We start from the raw sequence: 26,956 nt of genomic DNA, 5'->3' as shown, positions 1-26,956 counted from the left end.
CTATAAGTCTGTATATTATATAACTAAACTATTGTCGTATGTAAAGTAAACAAGGTTTTCAAAATGTTTAAGAAGCTTCATTTAAAATTAAATTAAAATGCTGATCTTACGCCGCCGGCCTGCTCAGCCTGCTGCCGTCCTGGAGTTCCGTTCACCTAGGCCGGCAGCAGGCTGAGCGGGGTCTGCAGCAGGGACCCCGGCTGGCAAGGGGCTGGCAGCCAGAACCCCCAGACTGGCAGCAGGCTGAGCAGGGCCAGCGGCTGGGACCCCAGATTGGCAGTGGGCTGAGCAGCTCCTGAGCTGCTTAGCCCACTGCCGGTCTGGGGTTCCGTCCACCGGCTCCTGCCAGCCAGGGTCCCGGCTGCTGGCCCTGCTGCCAGTCTGGGATCCCAGCCCTGCCCACATAGAGTGGGTACCTACCTTCTCCCTGGTTCTAGCCCATTCTCTTCCTCTATCTGCACTGAGATGAGGGTGGGAGTGTGCTGAGCACAGGGTGGGGGATGAAGGAGCAGGCTGGGGGTTGGGGTGAAGGGTCTGGCCAGGAGCTAGAATGAGGGAGGGGGCTCAGGGTTGGGGCAGGAGGTTTGGGTGTGGATTGCTTACCTGGGCAGCTCCCATTTGGTGCAAGGGGTGCAGGTGGGAATGTGTGGTGGGTGCAGGAGCTCCCATCTGGTGCTCAGGGTGGCGGTGGGAATGTGGGGGGTGCAAGAGTCAGGGCATGGAGTGAGTGGGGGCTGGGTATGTGGGGGGAGCTGGAGTCAGGGCATGGGGTGTGTGAGGGGGGTGCAGGGGTCAGGGCAGAGGGCTGGGAGGGGGTGCAGGGGTCAGGACAGAGGGCTGGGAGGGTATGTGGGGAGGTGCAGGGCTCATGGAAGGGGGCTGGAGGGGATATGCCCTGATTCCACCCCCCTTCCCCAAGGCCCCGTCCCCACCTCTTCTCCGGAGCAGCTTCTCAGAGCAGCTTCTCCCCGTCCCTTGCAAGGACCATCAGCTGATCGGGAGGGAGAGGAGGAGGGGTAGGAACCCAGCACGCTGGGGGAAGAGGCGGGGGAGGGGGGAACTTCCTTGCTGTGCAGCAGCAGCCGGCAGCACCAAGCTTCTTCACCCTGCCCAGGGGAGCAGAGAAGAGCCTGCCGGGGCGGACAGGATTTTTAATGGCACGCTGCTGCCTGCCAGGGTCCCAGCCTGGGTTCAGCAGCGGGCTGAGCAGGGCCGGTGACTGGGACTCAGCAGGCAGCAGTGTGCCATTAAAAATCGGCTTGTGTGCTGTAGGTTGCTGACCCCTGCCTTAAACTAAGCAAAACTTTTCATTGTATTCACTCATTAGAGCACATATGATCCTTCCCTCAGGTCCTTACAATGTTTGCAGAAGGCTGTCCTTGGAACTTCTCCCCTTTAAGGTGATCAGGAGCCTCTCTCAAATGCTTTGCACCTTTCAGGGTGTTCATGGGGGATTCTACCACCCTCTGGTGTCCCTGCCAAATAGTAGCCATTCTACCACACTTCTCACTACACAGCTAGTTTAGCCAAGAATTCATGTTGAGGGTGTCCTTTCTTAGCTGTCTATTTTCCATTTGTTTTTTAAAAAAAGAATCAGCTACTCATACTCAGTCAAATCAAAACCAATTTCCTTTGAAACAAGGAAAAGCACCCTCCTCAATAAGGGCTATTTCTGTGCCATATTTTATCTTTTAACCCAAGCTGTTTTTTCAGTAGAGCTATTCAGAAAAAGATGGCAAGAATATTTTTGAAGTGGGAGAATATCTTTTTCACTCTATCCAAACTCAAAAACTCTTCAACTGTTGGAAAAAAAAAACCACCTTCAGGCAGAGATGAGGCATGGAAAATGTGAGCCTGAAAGGTGAAAATGCCAAAAAGTTGAGTGACTAAAAATGGGGTGCTAGAATGGAAACAATTATGTTTTATGTAGCCCCTTCCAACAGAATACTTGTAATGTCGTCTAGCACCCTGTGAACATTTTTGTTCATCTTTCTGCTGACCTACTTTTGCTGAAGGCCAAAACGTCAGTTATTTTTTATGTTCTGTTCCCACAACATCCTCCTTGCTAATGACTCTGTAAGTGATGGATCAGTCTTTCATTAGAAAAATATGTGTTGCGAGAAAGTAAAAAGTAGTATGCAAAATATTGTTAACCTCAAATAAACTGAGAAACAGCTGCTCATATGGTGCATTTATTTAGCACCTTTGAAGAGTGGAGGAGAATACTGAAAGGTGTCATATGTAATGTTCTATTTCAAAATTAAGAAAAATCTTTCTATATAGTGTAGTGGCGTTTGTCATATAAATTTCATCTACAGTGCTCTTTTTAAGGTTTGTTTGCTTTGTAAAATAAAATTAAAGAGATGGAAGATACTCAGGGGTTTCTTAGAGAAAAACAAAAATTGGTACTTTTTTTTTAAACGTATGTTTTTGAATTTATACTGAATATATATTATAAAATATTTCTTATATAAACTTAAACTCCTTTTACTAATGTTGAACAAGAAGCCAGATTTTTCACATCTCTCCTTTGTTTTGAAGATACTTGAGCGTTCTATCAAGCTGCTATTTGAAACACGTGACATAAGTCAGATCAAACAGTATGTTCAGAATCAATGCATGAAATTATTAGAAGGCAAAGCCAGCATGCAAGATTTCATCTTTGCAAAGGAATACAGAGGGAGTTCTGCTTACAGACCTGGAGCCTGTGTACCAGCACTAGAAATCACAAGGTAAATGAGAAGCCTAAAAGTGCTAATCGTGGATTTATCAGACACCTGTTTCCTTAATCTTTTGTGCTTCTGGTTGTGGTTCTCAGCCCGCTTCTTAGAGAGCGTATGTCTACATCACAGACTAACATAGCCGTTAGTACTAGCCCTAGTTGGGTGTCTCAGAAGACGGATCAAGGATTGAATAATAATGGAAACCCAGTTTCTTCCTTACTACTAGAGATTATCACTCAAGGTCAAGAACAAGGCCTACTGTCAAGGCAGTGTAGCGAAACCTATGCTGTTACTGACTGTTCTGTGTATAAAGGACTTCAATCTCAGAGGTCATTTGACGCCTCTCACTGGCAGTAGATTAATTTTGTAGAAAAAATGTTGTTAGTGGATTCTCTTATTTTAATACTATTAAGCCTCTCTTCTGCCATAGTTCGTGATACTAAACAGCAGTCCTGCTTGTTATTAGCGTGTACTTCACCATACTGATTTTTTTGACAATAGAAGGTCAGCTGCATATGAACCAGTTCAACATATTTTGCCATCCCTTGAATTTTTCCTTATATTCAGTACAAAATTTCTTAAACTTATGGCCATATTTTTCCTAGTAAAATAAAATGGATACCAAAAAACAAACCCTGCTCTTAGCTCAAGAATATAAAATCATTTGTACTCTGGTCATTTGTGCTTATTTGAATGTAGTGGCTGCTCTTTTATAAAGTGTTCCTTTAACTTAGGGTTAGTCAAAAGGTGACCTGTAAACCAAATATGACCTGTGGCCACCCTCCTGTTACTTCTGGAGGCTGGGCTGTTTGGATCAAGATGGAGCATCGTTTTCTACGACCTGTATTCCATGTGGAACATACCTATGTCTTAAAGGTCAAGACAGCTTGCAGCATGCTCCTTTTTATGCTTGTTAGGTGCAGAACTCAGGCTTCGGGAGAGCTGTCGATATGACCTTCAGTTGGGTCAAGTTTGGATACCGTGATTTAAATACCTATTTGTTTCACTTGCAAGTATTTAATTTTAAGATACATTGTGAGGACTTTTTTTTTTTTTTTTAAACAGGAGGATGCTTGCATATGACCGTCGTTCTGAGCCTCGAGTTGGGGAAAGAGTACCCTATATCATTGTGTATGGCATGCCAGGATTGCCTCTGATACAACTGGTGAGGCGGCCCATTGAAGTCCTACAAGATACCAACCTGAGGCTGAATGCCACATACTACATCACCAAACAAATTCTTCCACCCCTGGCTAGAATTTTCTCACTAATTGGCATAGATGTTTTCAGCTGGTATCATGAATTGCCAAGGGTAAGCGTGTCAGATAACACTTAGTGTATTTGGGTAGTCGTTGAATTTGATTACTCTTTTTTAAACAAAGAGTTGTATGTGAGGTAACAGCAGGGCTGAGTTATTTTATGAGGTAATAATTTGGTGCCTGAGTGTATAAATTAAATCACTAAACCCTCTGCAGTTCTTTCACTTAGTAAAATTAGTTTCCCGTGCAGCTCTTGTACTCAAGGTTGGGCCTATCCATATCATCAGCTGTGTTTCCTGGCCTCTTCCAAAATTAATTCAAAAGAAGCTAAGGGCTTGTCTACACTGGCAATTAACAGCGCTGCAACTTTCTCGTTCAAGGGTGTGAAAAAACACACCCCTGAGCGCAGCAAGTTGCAGTGCTGTAAAGTGCCAGTGTAAACAGTGCCCCAGCACTGGGAGCTAGGCTCCCCATGGAGGTGGTTTCTTTAGCGCGCTGAGAGAGCTGTCTCCCCATGCTGCACCATGACCAGACAAGGCACGTTAAAGTGCTGCCACAGTAGCACTTTAACGTTGCCAGTGTAGACTAGCTCTTAGTACAGGGACGGGCAAACTTTTTGGCCTGAGTGCTACATCGGGTTTCCAAAATTGTATGGAGGGCCGGTTAGGGGAGGCTGTGCCTCCTCAAACAGCCAGGCGTGGCCTGGCCCCTGCCCCTCACCCAACCCCCCACTCCCTGTCTCCTGACTGCCCCCCAGGACCCCTGCCCCATCCACCTCTCCCTGTCCCCTGACTGCCCCCAGACCCCCACGCCCCTGACTGCTCCCCACTGCCCCATCCAACCCCTCCTCTCATTCCTGACTGCCCCCCCCGGGACCCCTGCCCCAACCAACCACCCTTTCTCCCTAACTTCCCCCAGAACCCCTGCCCCTGACTGCCCTCTCCAATCCCATCCAACCCCCCCTCCTTCCTGACCCGCCCCCGGGACCCCTGCCCCTATTCAACCCCCCTGTTCCCCGCCCTCTGACCTCCCCGACCCCTATCCACACCCCCTGACCCCACCACCCCAAACTCCCCTGCCCTCTATCCAACCCCCCCGCTCCCTGCCCCCTTAATACGCTGCCTGGAGCACCAGTGGCTGGCGGCGCTTCAGCCGCGCCGCCCAGAGCACCAGGACAGGCAACCGTGCTGCCTGGCTGGAGCTAGCCACGCCACGGCACAGCACAGAGCACCGGGTCAGGCCATGTCTCTGCAGCTGCGCTGCCCGGCAAGAGCTCGCAGCCCCTCCGCCCAGAGCATTGCGCCGATGGCACAGTGAGCTGAGGCTGCGGGGTACATGGAAGAGTAGGGGAGGGGCCGGGGACTAGCCTCATGGGCAGGAGGTTCCCGCAGGCCGGATGTGGCCCGCGGGCCATAGTTTGCCCGCCTCTGCCTTAGTACATACTACATGTGTTCTTTGTTAACATATCTGGATATGTATCTAGTTTTGCATTTGCATTCACCCTTTAATTTTCTCTCTAATACCTGCATGCATCTACTCAAAACCTATGAAAGGCCCATGTACTTATCTGGCCATCTTGGAAAAGCAAAGTTTATATTTCTACATCAATATGTTTAGGAGAGATACGCACCAAAAATAGGAGGAAAATATTTAAAAGCGAATGACAGGAAATTTTAAACCCTGATGTCTCTGAAACTCTGTGATTTGCCCAGGAATATTCGGGGGGGGAAATCTACTCTGGGTTGAGATGTAGTAAGTGAAAAGTTGGGTGGATTGTTTTGTTTTTGCTGAATATAAGGAGGGTAAAAAAATTGTGCTTATACAAAAAATTAGCTTTGCCCTTAACTATGGATTGACCAGCACCCCTCTATCGTAATGTGTTGTATTGTTTAATTGTCACTCAATAGAATCATTATTAAAAATGTTCTAGAGTTTTGTTTTTATGCTAATAATGTCCATACAAGTTGTACTTTCACTTCTGCTTCTTTCCAATGTCCTGATTAATCTACTGTGAGATTTACACAAGCTAATACCTTCAACAGATTGCTCCAGTAGAACTCGTGGTGCCACAATGCCAAGTCCCTGGAAAACTTGTCCCTTTCATGGTGCTGTCTCTGGGTAGAGGGGAGGTTCTTCATTCTTATAACAACTGGCTGCTCTTCACCCTTCTGTGGAACCCTGGTGCATTTTACACCTTTGTTGTGTACCCTAGAGCTCAGACCCTGCCATCACCAGAAAACTCCAAATTCCCCTTTTTTTTTCAGTATGTTCTAGTTTCTCCTACCATGTGGTAAACAATGTTCCCGACTGGCTTTTTGGTACACTCACTACAAGGATCATCTGTACACTCTGCCTCCCAGAGTCCCACCCTATTGAATACTGGACAACACAGCTCTCAAAAGCTCCCTGTCGCCATAGTGATGGATTAAAAGCTCAAGGAAAGTTTTGTGGCAGCAGTTAGATGAGAGGAGACAGAGGCAGTGCAGGTTAGCCTTGTGTGCATAGTGCTTACTTTCTTCAAGGCTGCAGAGCTGGGTGAAGTACCCTGAGAGGGGAGAGGTATGTGTATGTAGTGAGGGGAGGAGGCGAGGGCCAAGCTCAATAAAAGTCTGTCTGGGGTGAGGGCAACAGTAGGAGGAAAAGTCTGTCCAGGACATGGGGAAGAAGACTAGGTGGAAGACTCTGCCAGGAATTGGATGGCAACCCTAATATTTAAGAGTCAACCTGGCATTTTGGTGGATCCTAGAGCCTGTTTCTTCTTAATGTATCCCTGGGTGTTTGGGCTAAAATCACCAGTGAATGGACATGAAAAGCATGTGACAGGGAATTACATTAGTACTTGGAAACTAAACTTGGTGGAAGAGAGGTGGAACTCAGAAGAGGAAAAAATTGTTAACTTCTGTTCATTGTGTTACATTTGGGGCCTAAAATTTCCCTGTTTCTATTATGTGAAATGAGAACAATTGAAACTGCAGTCATGGGCGTACTCAGAAATGAGTTAGACCAGCACCGAAGAAGAACCTTTGCAGGATACCAGCTAAACCGATTTGTGAACGTAGTTTGGCGAGATGAGTTCCTCCTGTCTAGGAATATGTCTAGCATGTAATTCTGTTACTGATTCTTTCTGCTGCTGCCTCATGCTGAGCTTGGCTGTGAAACAGCTCACAGTGCATGGGTGGTCTCTGTATATGTAGCTTAACACACATTGAAGCACTTAGGCATAAATCATACACTTCAGATGAAGAGACTTAGTTCTTGTTAATAACTAACACATGAGCCCAAGCTCTGCAGATCCTGTTAAATTTATACACCTTAAAAATCTGATGAATGACTCAGACATAAATATAGCAGCCGACTTAAGAGCTCCTCATCTCTTAAACTTTTTTTTATAGATCCAGAGAGCTGCCTCCAATGCCCGCACCGATCTGGAAGGCCGAAAAGTCACCATCTCCCAATATTTCACTACCTTACACTGTCCTGTGTGTGATGAACTGACACAGCGTGGGATCTGTAGTAAATGCAGAAGCCAGCCACAGCATGTGGCAGTGATTCTCAACCAAGAAATCCGAGAGTTGGAGCGTAAGCAGGAACAACTGGTCAAGGTAGGAATAAAGCAGACACAGCATTTTGTCATTGACCAATTAGTCAGCTGCCCACAATACAGAGAGGCAGAATTAACTTGAAAAGTGGCTGAACTTTTTCCTTGAGGGTAAAGGAGATCACAGGGCAACATTTTAGTGGGTGCCCTCTTAATATTAAAATACTCAGTAGTTCTGAAACCAAACTGAAACAGAAAGCATAATCCAGATGCATCATACCAGATTCTATCTTCCTGTATTTGTGTCTTTGTCTAATGTTTTTATATAGCATCTGGCACTAGAGTAATGCACAACTCTGAAGAAAATGCTTAGAACAAGAAGATGTTTGTGTCTCAGCAAAAGATCATGAATGTTAGATTTTTTTTGTGGTGAAAATGGCAAAAGTTATGGAAACCCATCCAAAACACAGGCATTTTATGCCAAAATAACTGATTAAGTTCCAGTTTTACTTCAAATTGCAACAAGAAGTGTTTGTGTCTCAGAAAAACAATACATACCTGAGGCTGACAGGGATATGGAAAGGGTCTAAGTCAGGGGATGGCAAGCTTTGAGAAGTGGCGTGCCAAGTCTTCATTTATTTACTGTAATTTAAGGCTTCGCATGCCAGTGGCCGGCAGACGGAACCCCAGACCGGCAGTGGGGGCAGCAGACGGAACCCCAGACCGGCAGCGGACTGAGCCACTCAGCCCACTGCCGGTCTGGGGTTCCATCCGCCAGCCCCTGCCAGCCAGGGTCCCGGCCGCCGGCCCTGCTCAGCCTGCTGCCGGCCCGGGGTTCTGTCCATCGCAGGTTGACGACCCTTGCTCTAAGTAAATCTGTGGGGGGCACTAATCATCATCTTCCTATTTAGAAATAATGGGAAAGTGTCACAAAAATCTCCTATATCCCAATGAGACTGTGTCGCTTAATTTAAATCTCAAGGTAAAGGTTCTTGGATGAAACTAAACATTCAGTTTGTTGGTACGTTCAGTAAAGCAGGTAGTTCCAGTCTGTCTAACTTATCAAAGCAATGCAGAGTGTAATTTATATATTTTTTGATCTGTTCTGGCACTGGGATTTAAGAGCAGTGCACAGAGCTGTAATGGGGGAATTATATATTTTGAGAATGGTTTGGAGTCCCTGAGCTGTTTGTTAACGAGTTATGGTTTTATAACGGAACAGCTATGTTTCTGTTTCAAAAAGGGATAATGAAATACGTGTATGGTGGCAGTGGCAGCTTTAGCTTGTCAGCAGCAGCAGTGTCCATTACAAAATCAACTCTACTGTTGCTGCCCTGTGTCATCAGGATCTTTGCCATAGATCAGAGGGCACAGAATGGGGGAAGAGGGAGTCTGACAGTTAACATCCCGTAGGGTTGAGATCAGAGATCAATATAATTGCTGACTGTTTAAAGTCTGATTGGTTTAGCATTCAGCAGCCTGCATACCAGCAGCACATGCTGCCAAGAATGCGTCACTCTAGTGCTACGTTGTCTTCACTGAGTTCCTAGTGAAAGCTTGTTCAAAGTCAAGATTCAGTCATCATCAAAGCTCACTATGGGATTCACTCAAACTTCCTCAGGGCCGTTTCACCCTGTGTGAGCATTACTTGACTGGAACAATGGGACTTCTGATCTGGAGGGTTAGGTTTGGGGGGGAGGCAGAGCTTCCTCAGAGACTAGCCCATGAATGTGCAGCTCATTCCCAGAATGATCACAAATCTCAGAGCTTTCCGAATGCCATGTAAAACCCACTTTGTCAAGTAGTTTCTCCATGGGTGCTCCATGCCTGGATGTTCACACACCCAGGCACTCTTAATTGGAGATTTTCAGCAGCAGTGTCCATGGGTCCATGCCTGTGCCCTAGTCACTTTATGCTCTGGTAACAGAGTATATAGGGAGGGGCAGACCCACCACCACTCCAGTTCCTTCTCAACCACCTGCAGCTTGAGATGGAGCATCACGGTGTCCAACAGCTTGCTACCTATCTTGCTTATTTGTTTATTGGGGGGGGAGTGTTATTTTTTGGAGGGGGGATTTGTTTGGGGGTTTTTGTTTTTGTTATTTAGCACAATTTGTGTTTGGGGAGGGGGGCAGTTCCCTTTCCTTTCTTCCTTTGCCTGCTCTGGGCCCTTTTGTTTTCTTGGGCTTTGATCCACAGCCTCAGGAACAGGTTATGTATAACTCCCTGGGCTTCAAACCCTGCCGGACCTGCCATAGGTCTTTCCCCCACAGTAACAGTCATTCAAGCTTCCTCCGCTGAGTGGGAGAGACACTTGTCCCCTCCAAATGTAAGATCTGTTCAGGTTTTAGAAGCAGATGTAAGAAATTGAGGCAGGACAGACTAAACTCCTGTGGATGGAGTGATCTCTGAGAGCTGCAGGATCCAATTCACCCACCTAACCTTTGGATCCAGCTGCTCAGAGAGCCCCAACAACTGTGTCTGTTGTGACAGTAAGCATAAATCATACATTCAGGGGGCCCTCCTGAATCATCTAGGCCAAGAGTTGATCAGTTATTTTTTGGTCAAGGTCTAAATTTCTTGGTCAAGGACCAGACTCCAGAGAAAATAATAATAATAAAAAAATAAGAATAATGATGATAAGTAAATAAAAAGATTTCAGGGCCTCTTCAAAAGCATCTGGCGGTCCGGATTTGGCACACGGTCTGCCTATTGACTACCCTGATCGAGGCCCTCAAAGAAGAAAGGACCTCTTTCTCCGGAATGGGATGAAAGAAGAAAAACGCATCCTCATAAAGGTACCGCTGAGGCTCCCATCCCCACTGGTATGGAGACCACAGCACTGGCTACGAAGACCATGCTGTGACATACCAGGGTGCAGTCCTACTAAAGAGTAGTTGTGTCACTTCTTCCCTCTAACCTAGGGTGCCCTTTACAATGCTTTCCTGCTGTAGCCTCCAGCATGCAAGTCACTCCCAGCTAGGTCTGCATGTCTGCTGCAGCCAGCCAGCCACATCTTGGCTCTTACCAGCCTCTGTTATACAGCCAGGTGACCCCAACACACTCCCAGTCTTAGCTTTCACCCCAGAAATGTATGTCCTGCCTTTCTGGCCAATGCAACTTTATATAAAATCTGTTGTTAATTTAATAGAAATAATATGCACACTGCTTGCCATCCCAAATAGACTTTCCCAGACACTTCAATTTAAACACATTGGATTAGCTCAAACAAGTTCATGAGAGATTTTAATTAATACAAGTAATGAGACATAAAAGGCAGAAATGGTTACAAGAAAAGAAAGTTAAAATGCTATTGGTGCCTAACTTAACAAACGCTATCAAATTCAAGCAAAGTTTCTCACCATATGCTTTCAGCAGTCTGACTGACTAGACTTCTTAGGTCAGGACCCCTTCTCCCAAAGTTCAACAAATGCTTCCTTTGTTGCTTTGGGGGCAGTGAACGTGATGGGCAGGGAGAGATAGGGGGGTGCCTTTGTGTGTTTGTACCACCTTTTTATAGTGTCAGGCCCCCTCTAGAAAAATACTTCTATCTGAGATTCAGGAGACAGAGGCTATATGGAAAGATTTTCCCTGCTGCTTTTTCCTGACCTGTTTGAACTTCCTTTGTTTCCCTTCCTAGTTGATGACTCTGTTTACTGCTTACATTCAAATTAAGTAGAGCGTACACAGAGACCGCAGTACCGGCACCACTTGCTCCTCCAGTAGATATGGGAGGTTTCCAAGGTGTTTGTACAAGATTCCTCCTTTGTTTGAGACGGCCTCTTTGTCAACTTCAGTTTAAAACATGCGTTAATAACGCAATGCAGTGGAATCTTATAACTTCATACACAATGTTGCCACACATATTTTATTAGGACAATAATGACCAGAAAATTGAGTGTTCAAATGATACCTCACAAAGCATACTTTGTACAAAGATTATCACAATGGTGTGTGGGGTGTGGACCCATGTTCCCTGAAGCTGCGCGCTTGAGCAGCCGCGCAGGAGAGATTTAAGTGCCGCCCAGCCGATTAGAAGAGCGCAGACAGCCAGCAGCATGTGTTCAGGTGCCCCGCCGTGCACATTGTGCTATCCTGCAGCTGCTCCCGGGACCTGGGGTGGGAGGGAGGAGGGTGCTGATATCAGGGTGTCCCCCGCCCCTGTACTCCATCTCCACAGAGCAGGGGAGCTGCTGCTTGGAAGGGGGAGTGACTGAGTGCCTTTCTTAAAGAGACAGTGCACTGTTTCTGAGATTTCCCCAGCAGCCACCTCACACAGTCTCTCACACACACACTCTTCCCCTTCCCCGCCGCCCACGTACCCCATCTCCGCAGAGCGGGGAAGGAGAGAGACCAGGGCTCAGGACAGAGCAGGAGAGCTTTCAGTGAGTATCTTAGAGACCGCGCAGGGCATCTCTCAGAAATGTTCCCAGCAGCCAGCACACACACTGTTTGTGTGTCACACACACACACCATCTCTGTGTCACACTCGCCTCCCAACACATACTTGTATTGTTGTTGTTACTTCTTGGTACTTCCTGCAATGCACATACATTCTCTGTAATTTTATTCCTTCAAAGTGTGTTATTTTAATGTTTTGACTGGTCTATGCATTTCATAATTTTTATTTCTCTTACACTTAAATTTAATTCTTTGAGTAGTGAGTTCTAAAATGCCTAACCTGTCCTTGCTGGAGTAATTATCCCTATTTAACTTTTTAAAAATAAATATTATATCTAGGTTCTTTGTTTCTACTCGTGGCGCACATCCGCACATACCTCGGTGCACATAACAAAATTTATTTCACACAAGGATGGAAAAAAATTGAGGGAACATTGGTGTGGACACATGAGTATATTCTGTCACACCACTGTCAGTGTCCATAAAAGGGAGCTACCCCCTCACCCCCACTTCATTTATCACACCCACCACATACTGAGAAAACATTAGGTAAATGATATAGAGTGGCACGGACCCCAGATCCAGTCCCTTCAATACACAAGGACTTCAGAGCCAACCCGAAATTGTCATTGGTACCATCTTCTGTAGCCAAACATGAAGAGCACATCGATCACACTTCAGTACCATCTCCAGTACTACCTGACATACTGCCTCTTGAAGGTCCCTATCCAGGGTCACCGGTACTGTCCAGGGTCTGTTCCATGAGGACCTTGGAATCCCACGAGAGCCTGAATTACCGTTACTGAGGGGTACTGAGGGACACACTCTGCTGGTACCAACTCACTTCCTAGAGCTTGCTTACCCTCTGATCCTACCACCTTAAGAGGTGACTTGTCCTCTAATACAAACACTGTCACCAGCCTCACACAAACTTTTTGAGGGTACAGAGAGACATTTCTAATCAGTACCAATGCAATATCCTTCAGCCCACCAGCCATCCAACTACCAACCTCTGGTACCGATGCAATTACAAGATGCCTTTTGGGCCCTGGTACCAACTTGACCATGGTACCAGCACCACTTGCTCCTCCAGTAGATATGGGAGGTTTCCAAGGTGTTTGTACAAGATTCCTCCACCTTCCAGCCTCACTTCCTTGAAGGACATCCTGAAGAGGAAAATCCCAGCAGGAAAGACACCTGGCAACCCTGGCAAAGACCTTGGGACCCTGTCTCCTTCACTTATGCCCATCAGTGGGCTTATTGGAACCCATGGGCCTTTTATGGCAAACAGTTCTACAGGATCCCATCTAATAAGAAGGCATGTCAGGAGCAACACCCACTGCCTTTGAGTCTTGCTCCACAGAGAACATTACAGAGGAGCAAGAGCAAACTGAGGAAGAAGAGAGACCTTCTTTGAGTGATGGTCCCATGTGGATTCCAAATGTGGGTGCACATGCGTGCTATGCACCAGAGCCAGAACTGTTCATAGTAGTGTCCACTGACCCACATATATATCATCCATCAGCCACGTGGCGTGTCTGAAGCTTTAGGAGGCTGCATGGGTCGATGCTGCTTCAGTTCCCCCTTACTGCCACAGGGCCAGAGTCGGAACTCCTGTTCCTCGATGCTCCTACCTTGCTAGAAGTACCGCGTTTTTCACCTTTTTGCCTTGTACATAGTTCTTTTTAATAGTTGTAGTTAGTTGTCCATTTTTTAGCTAGTTGTTACCCTTTGGACTTTTTCCCTTGCAGGACTCTCTCTCCCCCAGCCCAGGAACTATGCCCAGGCAAGCCAGTTTTAAGTACTGTTTCATGCCCTTGCTCCTTCTCTGTAAGCGCCGAGCACCAGTGTTGCCTTTTACTGCTTGGGCGAAGCCCATATTACTGCTCCCTGCTCCATCTGCCCATCTTTTCTGTCCCGAACTTGGAAGCTCAAGGAGCTTCATCTCCCTACATTCCTCATGGAAGTGATGTGACCACATACCGCTTCAGATCTGGCACCAGCAGATCCATTGGAAAGCCAACTGGCACCAACGGTAGGTGATTCTCCTGGCCTTTCCCAAGCTGCACCAAGTTTGGTGAGAAGTCGCGCATTGACTCCGAGGCTTCCGCCCAGCCACTGTCACCTCTGGTGCCATCCACACCACTGGGACCACCTGGTCCCATGCACTCCAGGATACTTGTCCCCCCTAACACCAACAGTCGAACTACTGCTGCCTTTCGCTGCCTCCCCTCAGCATTCCACACCACAGGTTCTCGATCCTCCATCTCCGGCCATGGAACCTCCCGTGTGTGGACCACCCTCCGTTGTTCCACCTCACACCAATGTCTCTGCCGGCACTGGCAGCCCTGCCCCTACTGGATCCATTTTCAGAGTCTGACTGGTCCTCCAAACAGGACCCAGACTTCTCGCCAGCCTGCTCCTACAAGCCAGATCCCTGCTGCCAACCCTATCTGTCTCACTATGGCCCAGTGACCAATCTGTGGCTTGCCTACCTGCAGGGACTGCTAATGCCTGGCAACCCCTACTCTTGGCCATACTGGTGACCCGTACTGCAGCCGCAGACTCTCTTCATGGCTGCACCACCACCTGTCTTCACCTCCCGTCGATCTTCCCTTCGTCTATGAGGATCCCCGCTACGTTTCAGCTCTCCTAGCACCCTCCGTACCGCCGGCACCATTGATTCCCTTTGTCCCTACTGGCATTTCTTCATCGCCTGATGATGCGTACATTCCACCTTTCCTTTCTCCTCTGGATAACCATGCCCAGTAACAGGACCTTCTCTGCCGCATGACCACTGCCCTCAACCTCCCTGTGGAAGGTGTACAGGACCCCACAATCAGTTCTTGGACATTCTGAAGCCCCCTGGACCCTCCCACACCACCTTGCCAATACACGATGCCATCTTCCACCTGGTGCAAGCAGTTTGGCACTCTCCAGCCTCCTGCACCCCCCACTCCAAAACAGACTGAGTGTAGATATTTTGTGCCAGCTAAGGGTATGAACTTCTTGTTGTTCCACCCTCCTCCAAATTCCTTGGTGGTCCAGGCTGCCACGGAACGTGCCCTCCATCAACCTCTTCGTTCCACCCACCCCACTCCCAGACCAGGAAGCTAAGAAGTTCCTCTGCGGGCTTCCAGTTTCGCATTGCCAGTTACCATTCTGGCAAAATACGACTTTCTTTCCTATACTAAGATTGCAGACTTCCAAGCCTTCCTGGCCCCTGATAAGCATCAGGATTTCCAACGCCTCGTGGAGGAGGGCAAATTAGTCGCCAAGGTGGCCCTGCAAGCCACGGTTGATTCTGCTGATACTGCCTTCTGCTCATTGGCTTCCGGACTAGTCCTCCATCATGACTCCTGGCTGCAGTCCAGCGGTTTCCCGAAGGCAGCACCAGTTGTCTTTCCGACTCCCTCCCCACACATCCTTATCAGCCCTATCCACAGCACCAACCTGAGCGCTCTCGCTTCCATCCTCGCTCACAACATCCACGACATTCCACTGCCTCTATCTTGGCCACATCTTCCCTTTTGCAATGAACCCCCAGGCAAAACTTTTGACTCTTTCCAAAGAACCATGAACCCTACTCCATTCTTCTGATTCCACTACCGATTACTTTTGGCAGTTGTCTTGCCCTGTTCACCCATAGTTGGGGCAAGATCACGTGCCATCCACTTTGCTTGCCAGGCATTTCTGCCACTACTCCATGACTGCTGTGTCTTAAGTGTTATCCAACAACATGGTGTCTGTCATCTATGTCAAGCAGGGTGGAGCCGGTCCCTCTGCATAGAGGCCATCCTCCTTTGGAACTGGTGCCTCTGGCACGACATCTCCCTCCATGCTGTACCTCTTCCCAGTATGAACAACTCCCTTGCAGACCAGCTCAATCACTCTGTCCATGCGAATCATGAGTGGGAACTCCACAACCCCACATTCCCCTCCATCTTTTGCTAGTGGGGCATGCCTCAAAGGGACCTCTTCACCACAGTGACCAATCACAAACTTCCCCTCTTCTGATCCGGGGGAGCCTTCAGTCCAGCTTACAGGGAGATGCCCTTTTCATTCCCTGTATCAACAAGCTCCATTACACCTTCCTGCCCATTCCCCTGCTCCCCCGGGTCCTGCACAAAATCTGTCGGGAATCAGGAAATGGTACTTCTTGTGGCCCCTGCTTGGCCCCGCCAGTATTAGTTTCCAGACCTCCTTCATACCTCTGCTCATTCCCTGATTCGCCTTCCCCTGCTCCCTGATCTCCTTACACAAGCCCATGGCCACGTCGAATACCCCAACCCCAGCCCTCTCTAACTGTCGTCTCCACAGCCTGCTATTCGGATGGGGCTTGTGCATAGATGCTGCATGTTCTGCCCCTATATGTGATGTCCGCATGCACAGTAGATGCCCATCTTACCCGTACTTGCTACCACGCCAAGTAGCGCTGCTTTAGTCCCTGGGTGTACCGTCACAACCTTTCCCCAGACTCTGTCTCCATTCCAGTTCTCCTGGATTACCTTCTCCATCTCAGTCGCTCAAGCCTCGCTCACTCCTCCATTTGCATCCACCTGGTGACACTCAGTGCCTTCCTTCCACCTGTAAATGGGTTCTCCATTTTCACGCATCCAACTACCACCCACTTCCTCCGCAGTCTCCTCAATGCTTTTCCCTCGGTGTGGAAACCTACCCCCGCCTGGAACCTCAATCTTTTTCTCTCCATCCTCACTAAGCCACCCTTTGAATCCCTGGTGACCTGCTCCCTTGTCCACCTCCATGAAGACAATCTTCTTGGTCGCCATCACCTCTGCATGACACATCAGCGAATTGGCGGCCATGATGGCGGACCCGCCCTTCATTGTCTCCCTATACCTTCACCCCAAATTCCTTACCAAAGTCATCTCCTCGTTCTACCTCAACCAGTGCGTACACTTACCTATCATCTATCCTAAACCACACGCCTCCATCAGGGACTGCATGCTGCACTCCCCCGATGTACATTAGGCACTAGCCTTTTACCTCCAGTGCATCCGTACCTTCCACACTTCTCCTAGTCTCTTCGTCACCATCGCCGACAACTGTCACAACCGTGCTCTTTCCTTGCAACGTCTCTCCCACTGCAGACCGTTATGCACTCTCTGGAATCCCCTCCCCCCCGCCCTGGGTCATAGCCCACTCCATGCAGGCTCATGCCGCCTTGTTGGCTTTCCTTGCATACATTCCCTGGGAGGACACTTGCCGGGCAGCCACTTGGTCCTCCATCCCAACCTTTATCGACCATTATGCCCTTGCTCCTGCCACAGATGCAGCTGTTGGCCAAGCTATCCTTCAGACTGTAACTTCTGGAGAGCCTTTGTGCCCTCCACACTGAGTACGGCTTTCTGTTCTCCCATGTTTGGAATCCACATAGGGACCATCACTCAAAGAGGAGAAGGTTACTTACTGTAACTGGAGGTTCTTCGAGATGTGTGGTCCCTATCTGGATTCCAATCCCACTCTCCATCCCCTCTGCTCCAGGCTCTGCTGCTGCCTGGTAAGAGGGAACTGGAGTGGTGTCGATCTGCACAGTCTCTTAAAGCCTCGAATGTGCCAAGTGGCTAACGCAAAATATTCACACGGGTCAACAGACGCTACTATGAAAAGTTACAGTGCATGGCGCGCATGCACGCCTACATTTGGAGTCTAGATAAGGACCACGTCTCAAAGAACCACCAGTTACAGTAAGTAACCATCTCTTCCCACAGATCCGCCTTACCAGATGAGACTGTCATGCCTCCCCCACTGTCTTACGCTGGTGATGCCATGCCTTTCATGACCTTATGAAACATATAGCAAAGACCTTACAAATTTAATTGGAGGAGATACAAGAACCCCACCATTCCCTGTTAGACATCCTTCAGACATACCGCCAGGGCAAAATTGATAATGCTCTGTTGTCCCCAATACGAATAGTATAGCAAATTTCAGCTACTGTAGTGCATAGGTGTAAGTGGATTGACAAAAAATACTACATCCCACCTAAAGGCTTGGGGTATTTTTTCTCCCACCCTACACCCAACTTCTTGGTTGTTGAGGCCCTTAATGAATGGAATAAGCAACACTGACCCGGCTCAATGCCATCTGATAAAGAGACTGGACCTTCTGGACCACAAGAGCTACTCCTCAGCGTCTCTGCAGTTCAGGGTAGCCAGTTACTGAGCCCTGATGGCAAAATATAATTTTACAAATTTAGCAATGCAGTACCACATCTGCCAGCACCCAGGAGACATACGGTGACAGTGAGCTGAGCGGGCTCCATGCTTGCCGTGGTATGGCGTCTGCACAGGTAACTCAGGAAAAAAGACGCGAAACGATTGTCTGCCCTTGCTTTCACGGAGGGAGGGCGGGAATGGGGGCCTGACGATATGTACCCAGAACCACCCGCGACAATATTTTAGCCCCATCAGGCATTGGGATCTCAACCCAGAATTCCAAGGGGCAGCGGAGACTGCGGGAACTGTGGGATAGCTACCCACAGTGCAACGCTCCGGAATTCGACTCTAGCCTCGGTACTGTGGAAGCGCTCCGCCGAGTTAATGCACTTAATGCACTCAGAGCATTTTCTATGGGGACACACACACTCGAATATATAAAACCGATTTCTAAAAAAACGACTTCTATAAATTCGACCTAATTTCGTAGTGTAGACATACCCTTAGATATATAGTGTGCATATACATATCATTAATATGATATATATTTATATGCTAGCCAGCATACAGTAGTCAACAAGGTGGAGGCCGAATGAGTGGAAGGAACAGAGATAGGGCTATGCTGGTTGCTGTCTCTACCTTGAGAAATGAGTGACCTTTCAGGAGCCAGATGTCCGGGTAGGGAAAGACGATTATTATGTCTGGTGGGAGTTTTTAAGAGAATGATGGGACAGGCATCACTAAACAACCTGGCTTCCCTTGAAGGTATTTTGCACCTACTTGAGATCATTCCTTTTACTTTAACCATAAAGGTCTGTAGTCTGTGAAAGTTGAGCACACTTTTTTAATCACTTGTAGGGTACAAACACTTAGCAAAGCTAGCAGCAAAACTGAGCTCCACTGGATCTTAACTACCTTAGCCTAATTTATAAAACTAGGTTTAAAAACCATTTGCCTGAATCCAAACTATACTTAAACTGAATTTAGAAACAGGCTTTAATACTTTTTAAACAGTTTGGTCCCTTGCCCACAGTTCAGTTAAATTGTGTTTATAAAGAACTAGTGAGGACTATCTTAAAACTATTTAATACACTTGAAGGTCTAAAACAAACAGGATCTAAATTAAGTTCATGTCATGGTCTCTAAGGATTCACATGAAGGCTGTGTTTGAAAATCACATTGAGAATGTCCTGACTCAGCTAATTTACAGATGTTTCTGTAGCTGTTTTACCTTCCCTTCCTCAGAACTTGAGCACTAATGCACACTTGCCTGAGTGGGTTGCTGGTTCTCAGTTCCAATAGGATTGAGTGAAAAATCTAGTCCTCTGTATGTTCTGTGTAGAAGCACTTAACTGAGTCCTGGGAGAATTCAGAACCAAGTAACATAGGTCTCATCACTTTGTCCCACCTGCTACTATCACTGTTGAATTGTAGTATACCAGTTTTACCAACTTCTGAGATTTTATTGTGAGTCTTGCAATATTTGGTGTTTTGCTTAAGCCCCACCTCCTGGAGTCCTGTTATTATGTGAGAATTTCAGCTTGTTTTAAAACAAAATTTTAAGTTTTTAGCCCTTGAGGTTATAGAGTAAAGCTTTAAACATGAATTCTTGAGGCTCAAAAACCAGAAGACAAATAAAAAGAACCCACATTTATTATTTTTTAGAATTTCATGGGCAGGGGGTGCTAAATCATGATTTTTTTTTTTTACTGCTTGGGCTTGATGATACTGCAGATATGGAGTTGAACAGATTTTTAGGAATGGAGGAAGTTGCTTCCCTATGATTTTTAAAGTTGCTTAAACTATGCGGAGTCGGATGTGAATACAGTAAGGATCAAACGTAAAAGGAAACTGAAGTATAATTGGAAACAGGTTTAGGTGATCTTCAGAAGGTCACTAGAGAGGCAGAAGAGGAAAAGGGGCGAGAACTAAAAGAAACAGAGTGGTGAGCGTGTTAAGATTTGCAATTGGAGCATTAGAGATCATGTGGCTGTACCATGGCAGTTTGTCCCTATTGCTACAGCTTTGTTCAACCAAATATCTCGGATTACGTAAGTAATTCACGCAGCAAAACATCTAAAAGGGTAGATACTTGTTTACATATGATCATGGCTTGAAATACCTTTGATTTCTAATATGTTTAAGTCCCCACTGTTAAAGAGCAATTTTTAATCATAAATATGATAATCCTATCCTAATATTTTGAAAGTAATACTTGTAATACTTTTGACTGATTTCTCCCATTTACCACCAGATGGTAGTAAAATTTGGTAAATGTGACTGAAAATGAGATGTGTAACCAGTTGTTGGTCTCAGTCCAGTTCACACTAGATGATGTCCACATCCCAGACACCACCGTCACAACTGACACTTAGACAGTCTCAGGAGAGACAGAATGGTAGCTTGTGGCACCTTAGAGACTAACCAATTTCTTTGAGCATCAGCTTTCGTGAGCTACAGCTCACTTCATCGGATCATCGAAAGCTTATGCTCAAATAAATTGGTTAGTCTCTAAGGTGCCACAAGTCCTCCTTTTCTTTTTGCCAATACAGACTAACACGGCTGCTACTCTGAAACCTATGGTGGCATGGGGACTGCAACTGTTCCTTGATCCCTCTGTGTCAGAATTGAACCATGTTGTGGGGGCATCTGCCACTGACAGAGCTTTTACCTGTTCTGTTGATTGGACTTTAGGCTGGTAATTGGACCTAAATTCACTTAAAAGGAAAAGCTTCATCTGAGTCTTATTTATGTTTGAATTATAATAGTCCTTTATGATTAAATGTAATTTTAAAAAAGCTGTGTTTTTTTTAATATATCTAGATATGCAAGAACTGTACAGGTTGCTTTGATCGACAGATCCAGTGTGTTTCTCTGAACTGTCCAGTACTTTTCAAGCTATCCAGAGTGAGCCGAGAGTTATCAAAGGCACCATATCTCCGACAACTACTCGACCAGTTTTAAATGATCTGTGTTACAAGATTCCAGGTGCTATTTTTTTTCAGTGTTTACTACACTAAAACTGTTGTGCATGGTGCTTTTTCAATGTTCATCTAGTCCAAGATTTCCATTTTAGCTGTTGGTTTTACTATCTGAAGAATAATGAACAATTATCTTAACTAAAAGAGAAATACACTTATTGATCTATTCACTTTTTAAGATGTACAAAATCCTTCATTCTTTCACCTTTTTAACATACTGTTTTATAATGCAGATGTTGAAATAGCTATGTGTGACATCTTGTAAATCCATTTCAAAGTAGAAGTCAAGTTTACTTCCCAGTGGTTTGCTGTGGAAGGAGCACTGAAAACCCCTTGAAACAATGAAATCATTAGTGTGTGTTCTTGAACAGTCAGTATCAAGACGTGTTACTTATAGATATATTATCCATTCACTTTATAATTTTGTCTGCGAAATATTTTGTAAATACACTTTTTTACTTTTCAAACAACTGAGTAAAATAATGTGCAATGAATTTTATACAGATAATTTTAAAGTTCGTTGGTATATTTCCTCCTAAGTTTTGCTTGATTCCAAGTAGATTTGTTATTTTGATCAAACTGTGCAAACAGTAGTATTGTGTAGCATTTTTAAACATTATTTTCTATAAATTGCTGTCTTGCTTTAGCTATTAATGGGGCATTGTGAGGAACTGTGCAAAGACATTTTTGTTACAAACCTGTGGGACTGTTGCAATACTTTAAATATAAGAAATTTTATTCCATTTTTGCTTCTTTTGTATAGACATTTCTATTGCTTCTAAATATGCTTAAAATATTTTCTTTCCTTATGTATTGTACAGTTAAATCTTATTTGCCATCATCTTGACAAAATGTGTATTTAGAATATTTGTATAACTGTATAAAATGAAAAAGGAATTATGTGGTCAGTGCATTGTTTTCTAAACTGGAAATCATTTTGTTTTAGAAGTTAATAATGGAAACCATATTAAAATTGAATAAAATATGAGCTATGGTAAATCTATATGCATTTTTTAAACTTAACACATTTGCAGTCCAAGTCATTACTTCATTCAATAGCATGCATGTGCTGAATGAGGGAAACCGGCTAATTAGCAGACTTGTCTTTCTTCTTCCATTGGGTCAAAACAGTAATATTGTTTCATACAGTTGCTATTCTCATGGGTCAATCTACCCATCACTGGGTAGCAAGCAGAGCCTTTGGTTTTAATATTTTTGCTATCTGGGAGAAAAATTAGCTCAAAACTCAAGAAAGAAAAGCGGCTGTTCACAAATCCTCATTGTCATCTTTTTTTCAAGGTCTGTCGCAAAATCAGCAATGCAGAGTACGTTATTTACAAGTATTGCAGAGACAGGAAGCTGTTAGAAGCAAAATATTGTAAAATTGTTTCATTGGAAGTCTCTGATCCTAAACAGTACTTGGCTATGGAGAGGCTTGCTTAGGAAAGTCATATATTGATAGATTTTAAGACTAAGGAACAATTATTAGCATCTAGTCTGATCACCTGTATAATACAGGTCACCAAATATCACTTTGTAATCCAGTCATCAAGCCCTCCACCAATGCAATTTGGAGGTAGTCCACTGGTGTTGCTCGAGGCTCCTGGACTGAGATTCAATCCTTCAGCTCAGGCCATGATATTTTCTATCTCCTGTGGTGGAACAAGTTGGTGGTTCAGTTTCTCCTAACCATTTTGTTTTAAAACCTTTATTTTTATTCATTTTCATACAGTTGCAACTCACAGTCTTTCTTCTCCTTCTCTCCAATTGAGTAAATAGCAGAACCACCTGGATCTGCTGCTCTAGTACCTCCCTAACTTGACTCCTCTTCCCCCACTCTCACATGGCAGAGCTGTCCTACAAACATCTGGCTTAAATCTAAGTGGTGGTCCCTTCGTGAAGTAGCATTTACAGACTCTACAGAGTCAAAACAGGCATGGCTCTGGCCATAATGTTACCATCATGGTAAAGACGTACGAAGATCCAAAATTTCATTGCATCAATCATTTCCTGAAGGGCATCAGCAGTCCAATTATCTCAATGGGGCAGGCTTGCTGGTGCCATGTATTAGTTTCACTCTTGATTGGGTTTCTCAAAATGCACCTGCAGAAATTCCACCTGAGGACACAGAATCATGCATGTGATGCAATACAAAATTAGGGGGTCATTCACAGAGCACATTCAAATGCCTCATTGTGTGAAGGGAAGTACAAACAATATGTTGAAAGCCAACCCAACTTTCACTGTAGACCCATTATGGAAGTAAGCATACTTGGACAACAGACTTTAAAAAAATATATATCATAGCAATCATACTTTTAGTTCATTTTGACATCTTTAAAAAAAAAAAAAAAAAAAAAAGAAAGAAACCATGAATTTGGAGTAGTGGTCCATCAAGCCCAGTATCCTGTCTATGACAGTGGCCAGTACCAGCTGCATCAGTAAACGGTGAAAGGTGAAACATGTAGCAGGGAATTATGGTACTTGCAGAGGAAGTCTCGCCCTACCTCCCATTAGCTTACGACTGAGGAATGAATATTTATATCTCTTCTGTAACCAGAGATCAAAGCTTCTCAGGGGCAATGGAAATAATGTCCTGGACACAGAAAAATCTGTTGTCTTTCAAGACAGCTGACATAAAGGATACAGAAAAGAGGAAAAAGAAGAATTGAAGTCCCCCAGTGGCCTATAAGGTATTTTGGACTTGATAGAGAGCCAAGGCCTCCACATTGTACGTGCAGAAAATAACAAACCTCTTGAAGCAGAAACTCCTGTATTCCCAACCAGGAACACCTACAGATAGTGTGGGCATCGGAAGAGAGCTATAGTTCAGCATGGATTCTCCATTGCCTTTGACACACAGATCTCAGAGAGAACTCAACCAGGATATTTCATGTATATGTATTCTGGTCAAATTTGTATTTCAGGTGTGAGGGGAAACAAAATGCCCTCTGGGGCAAAACTGCCTCCTTTGTGTAGTGCCTGTCACACCTGATCTCTCGATGCTGTTGTGATAAAAATGTAATAATAATCCCAAAGTTCTGGTTATCTCAGCTGCACTCGAGTTTCTCCAGGAGGCTTGGCTGGAGCCGTACAACTAAGCCCCTTAGAAACATGGGTACCAGACATACCATCTGTTGCTGTTTCAGGGCAACTGCACCTATATTCCCCCTCCATGGTCCACCAAGAGCACCCACATGTCACCTCTCTTGAGTGGAGATGTGCATCTTGCACCCTGCTTTCACTGTGATAGCCCCAGAAACAAGCCAGCATCTGTGCATTGCTTTGTTTCCAAGGGCTATGACCAGTATATTAGTCGTAGTTTTAAGTTACCTTCTACGTAAGCACATTTGTTATTAAGGCAAAAACATTACAGAGAAAACATATTAAAACAATAAAAGAACCTACACACATGTTTAAAAGCTTACCCAGAGATACCCCCAGCTCCAACCTAGCACTCTGCTAGGTTTTAGTTCTTCAAAACGCACAGCTGGGTTTTTCCTGTGATTACAAATTAATCCATTTTAGATCCAGAACCAAGCCTGGGCAGATCAGCCATTTCTTTGTACAGCTTTGGCCAATAGTTAATCACTAGACACTGCCCCTCTCCTCAGAGCATAACTTCAAAAGGCTAGGTTTTTGCATAACTGGAATTCTGGCATTTGCATTAACTGCCCCTTAGAGATTCCCCAGGAAAGTCACTTAACATTTGTTGTCCCCTAAGCATATACCTGTCTGGCATATTTTCAATATAGTCTTCTGAGCTCCCAGGTCTTCTCTGTCACATCTCCCCACTAGAGCAGTAACATACAGTCCCAGATCTACAATGACCTTATTCAAGGATATTGCCGTAAAGTGCTGTATCTGTGTCACGGGCATTTTGTAGCCAGGCAGATCCATTTCTCCATTTAAGTAGCAGATGCCAAGTTTAATCACAATTACAAATTAGACAAGTCTGGAGCTGGCCTTTCTAATCTTCATTACCTCTGAAAGGCAAGTTTTGACCATAAGAACAGCCACACGAGGTCAGACCAATGGTCCATCTTGTCCAACATCCTGTCTTCTGACAGTGGCCAATTCCAGATGCATCATAGGAACTGAACAGAACAGGGTAATTGGTGAGCTGCCATCCAGTCCCAGTCAGGGGCCTCCAGAGCATGGGGTTGCATCCCTGACTACCTAGGCTGATAGACCTTGCCTCCGTGAACTTAGCTAAGCCTTTTTTTAAAGCGCCGTTATAGTTTTGGCCCGCTCAACATGCCCTGCCAACACACTCCACAGGTTGACTGTATGTTATGTGACGTACTTCCTTTTGTTTTAAACCTGCTGCCTAGTAATTTCAGTGGGTGACCCCTGGTCAGGTGTTATGTAAAGGGGTAACTAACACATCCTTATTCACTTTCTCCAGACCAGTCATGATTTTATAGAACTCTAGCATATCCCCCCCTTCATCAGCTTTTCCAAGCTGAAAAGTCCCAGGTTTTTTAATCTTCCTGCAGATGGAGGCTGTTTCATATTCATAATGATTTTTGTTGCTCTTCTCAGAACCTTTTCCATTTCTATTTTTGATGGGGTGACCAAAACTGCACACAGTAGTCAAAGTGTGGCTGTGCCATGGATTTATATAGTGGCATGATGCTATTTACTGTCTTATTAGAATGTTAGGAACCATTAGGCAAGGGATAGCTATTAGCTTTTTTGACTGCTGCTGCACATTGAGCAGATATTTTCAGAGAACTGTCCACAATAACTCCCAGGAGCTCTTTCTTGAGTGGTAACAGCTAATTTAGACCCCACCAGTTTGAATGCATTGTTGGGACTAGGTTTTCCAATGTGCGTTACTTTGCATTCATCAACATTGAATTTCATCTGCCATTTTGTTGCCCAGTCACCAGTTTTGTGAGATCCCTTTGTAGCTCTTCACAGTCTGCTTTAGACTTAACTATCTTGAGTAACTTTGTCTCATCTGAAATTTTGCCACATCACTGTTTACTTCTCCTTCCCGTTTATTTATGAATAAGGTTAAGATTCTCACCATTATTTCTATTAGAAGTCAGGGACAGGTCACGAGCAATAAGCAAAAATTCACAGAAGCCTGTGACCTGTCGACTTTTACTAAAAATAAACATGATAATGTGAGGCTGACGGGAGGGAGAGATGAGAGCCTGAACCCGACTACGGAGGAAGGGGAGCGTCCACCATCTGCTTCGGCTGACAGCTCTGGGGGAGGGCCCCCACTCCCATCACCCTCACAGCTTGGCACTCCAGGTCCCCCTGCAACCCACAGTGACTGAGAGCTGCAGAGGCCCCTGTTGGCTAACAGCTCCAGCCCTGCCTCCCTGAGACTGAAGCAGAAAATATCAGGGCGGTCTCTGGAAGTCATGGAAACCTCTGTGCCATAATTGTATCCTTATTTCTGAATATGGTGAACAGCAGTGGTCCCAGTACAGCGCCCTGGGGGATCCCACTATTTACCTCTCTCCATTCTGAAAACTGACCATTTATTCCTTCCCATTGTTGCCTGTCTTTTACTGATCCATAAGAGGACCTTCCCTCTTATCCTCTGACTGCTTTCTGTGCTTAAGAGCCTTTGGTGAGGGACCTTGTCAAAGCTTTCTGAAAGTTCAAGTACACTAGATCCACTGGCTTACCCTTGTCCATGTTTGTTGACCCCCCTCCAAGAATTCTAATAATTAGGGAAGCATGATTTCCCCCTACAAAAGCTGTGGAAAAGCATCAACAAATAATCATATTCTGCTATGATAATGCTGTTCTTCACTATAGTTTCAGCCAATTTGCCTGGTACTGAAGTTCAGCTTACTGGTCTTAATTGCCAGGATCACCTCTGGATCCTTCTTAAAAAATTGGTGTCACA

At 45.4% G+C, this 26,956-nt stretch overlaps 2 protein-coding genes across 3 annotated transcripts in view; one reads left to right on the top strand and one right to left on the bottom strand.

The window, feature by feature from the left end:
• Positions 1 to 23,154, top strand: part of REV3L (REV3 like, DNA directed polymerase zeta catalytic subunit) — a 251,159-nt gene extending 228,005 nt beyond the window's left edge. Inside the window, exons 29-32 of the mRNA XM_084623458.1 lie at positions 2,542 to 2,732; positions 3,789 to 4,035; positions 7,375 to 7,584; positions 20,924 to 23,154. Coding sequence (XP_084479584.1) covers positions 2,542 to 2,732; positions 3,789 to 4,035; positions 7,375 to 7,584; positions 20,924 to 21,064 — 789 coding nt within the window. The 3' untranslated portion in view covers positions 21,065 to 23,154. The remainder of the gene's footprint in view (positions 1 to 2,541; positions 2,733 to 3,788; positions 4,036 to 7,374; positions 7,585 to 20,923) is intronic.
• The window catches only part of MFSD4B (major facilitator superfamily domain containing 4B), a 399,121-nt gene that overhangs the window by 358,274 nt on the left and 13,891 nt on the right, over positions 1 to 26,956 (bottom strand). The window lies entirely within an intron of this gene.

This window comes from Lepidochelys olivacea, assembly GCF_965140295.1.
Source record: "Lepidochelys olivacea isolate rLepOli2 genome assembly, chromosome: 3".
Taxonomy (NCBI): domain Eukaryota; kingdom Metazoa; phylum Chordata; order Testudines; family Cheloniidae; genus Lepidochelys; species Lepidochelys olivacea.
This window is presented reverse-complemented; position numbering and strand designations above follow the sequence as displayed.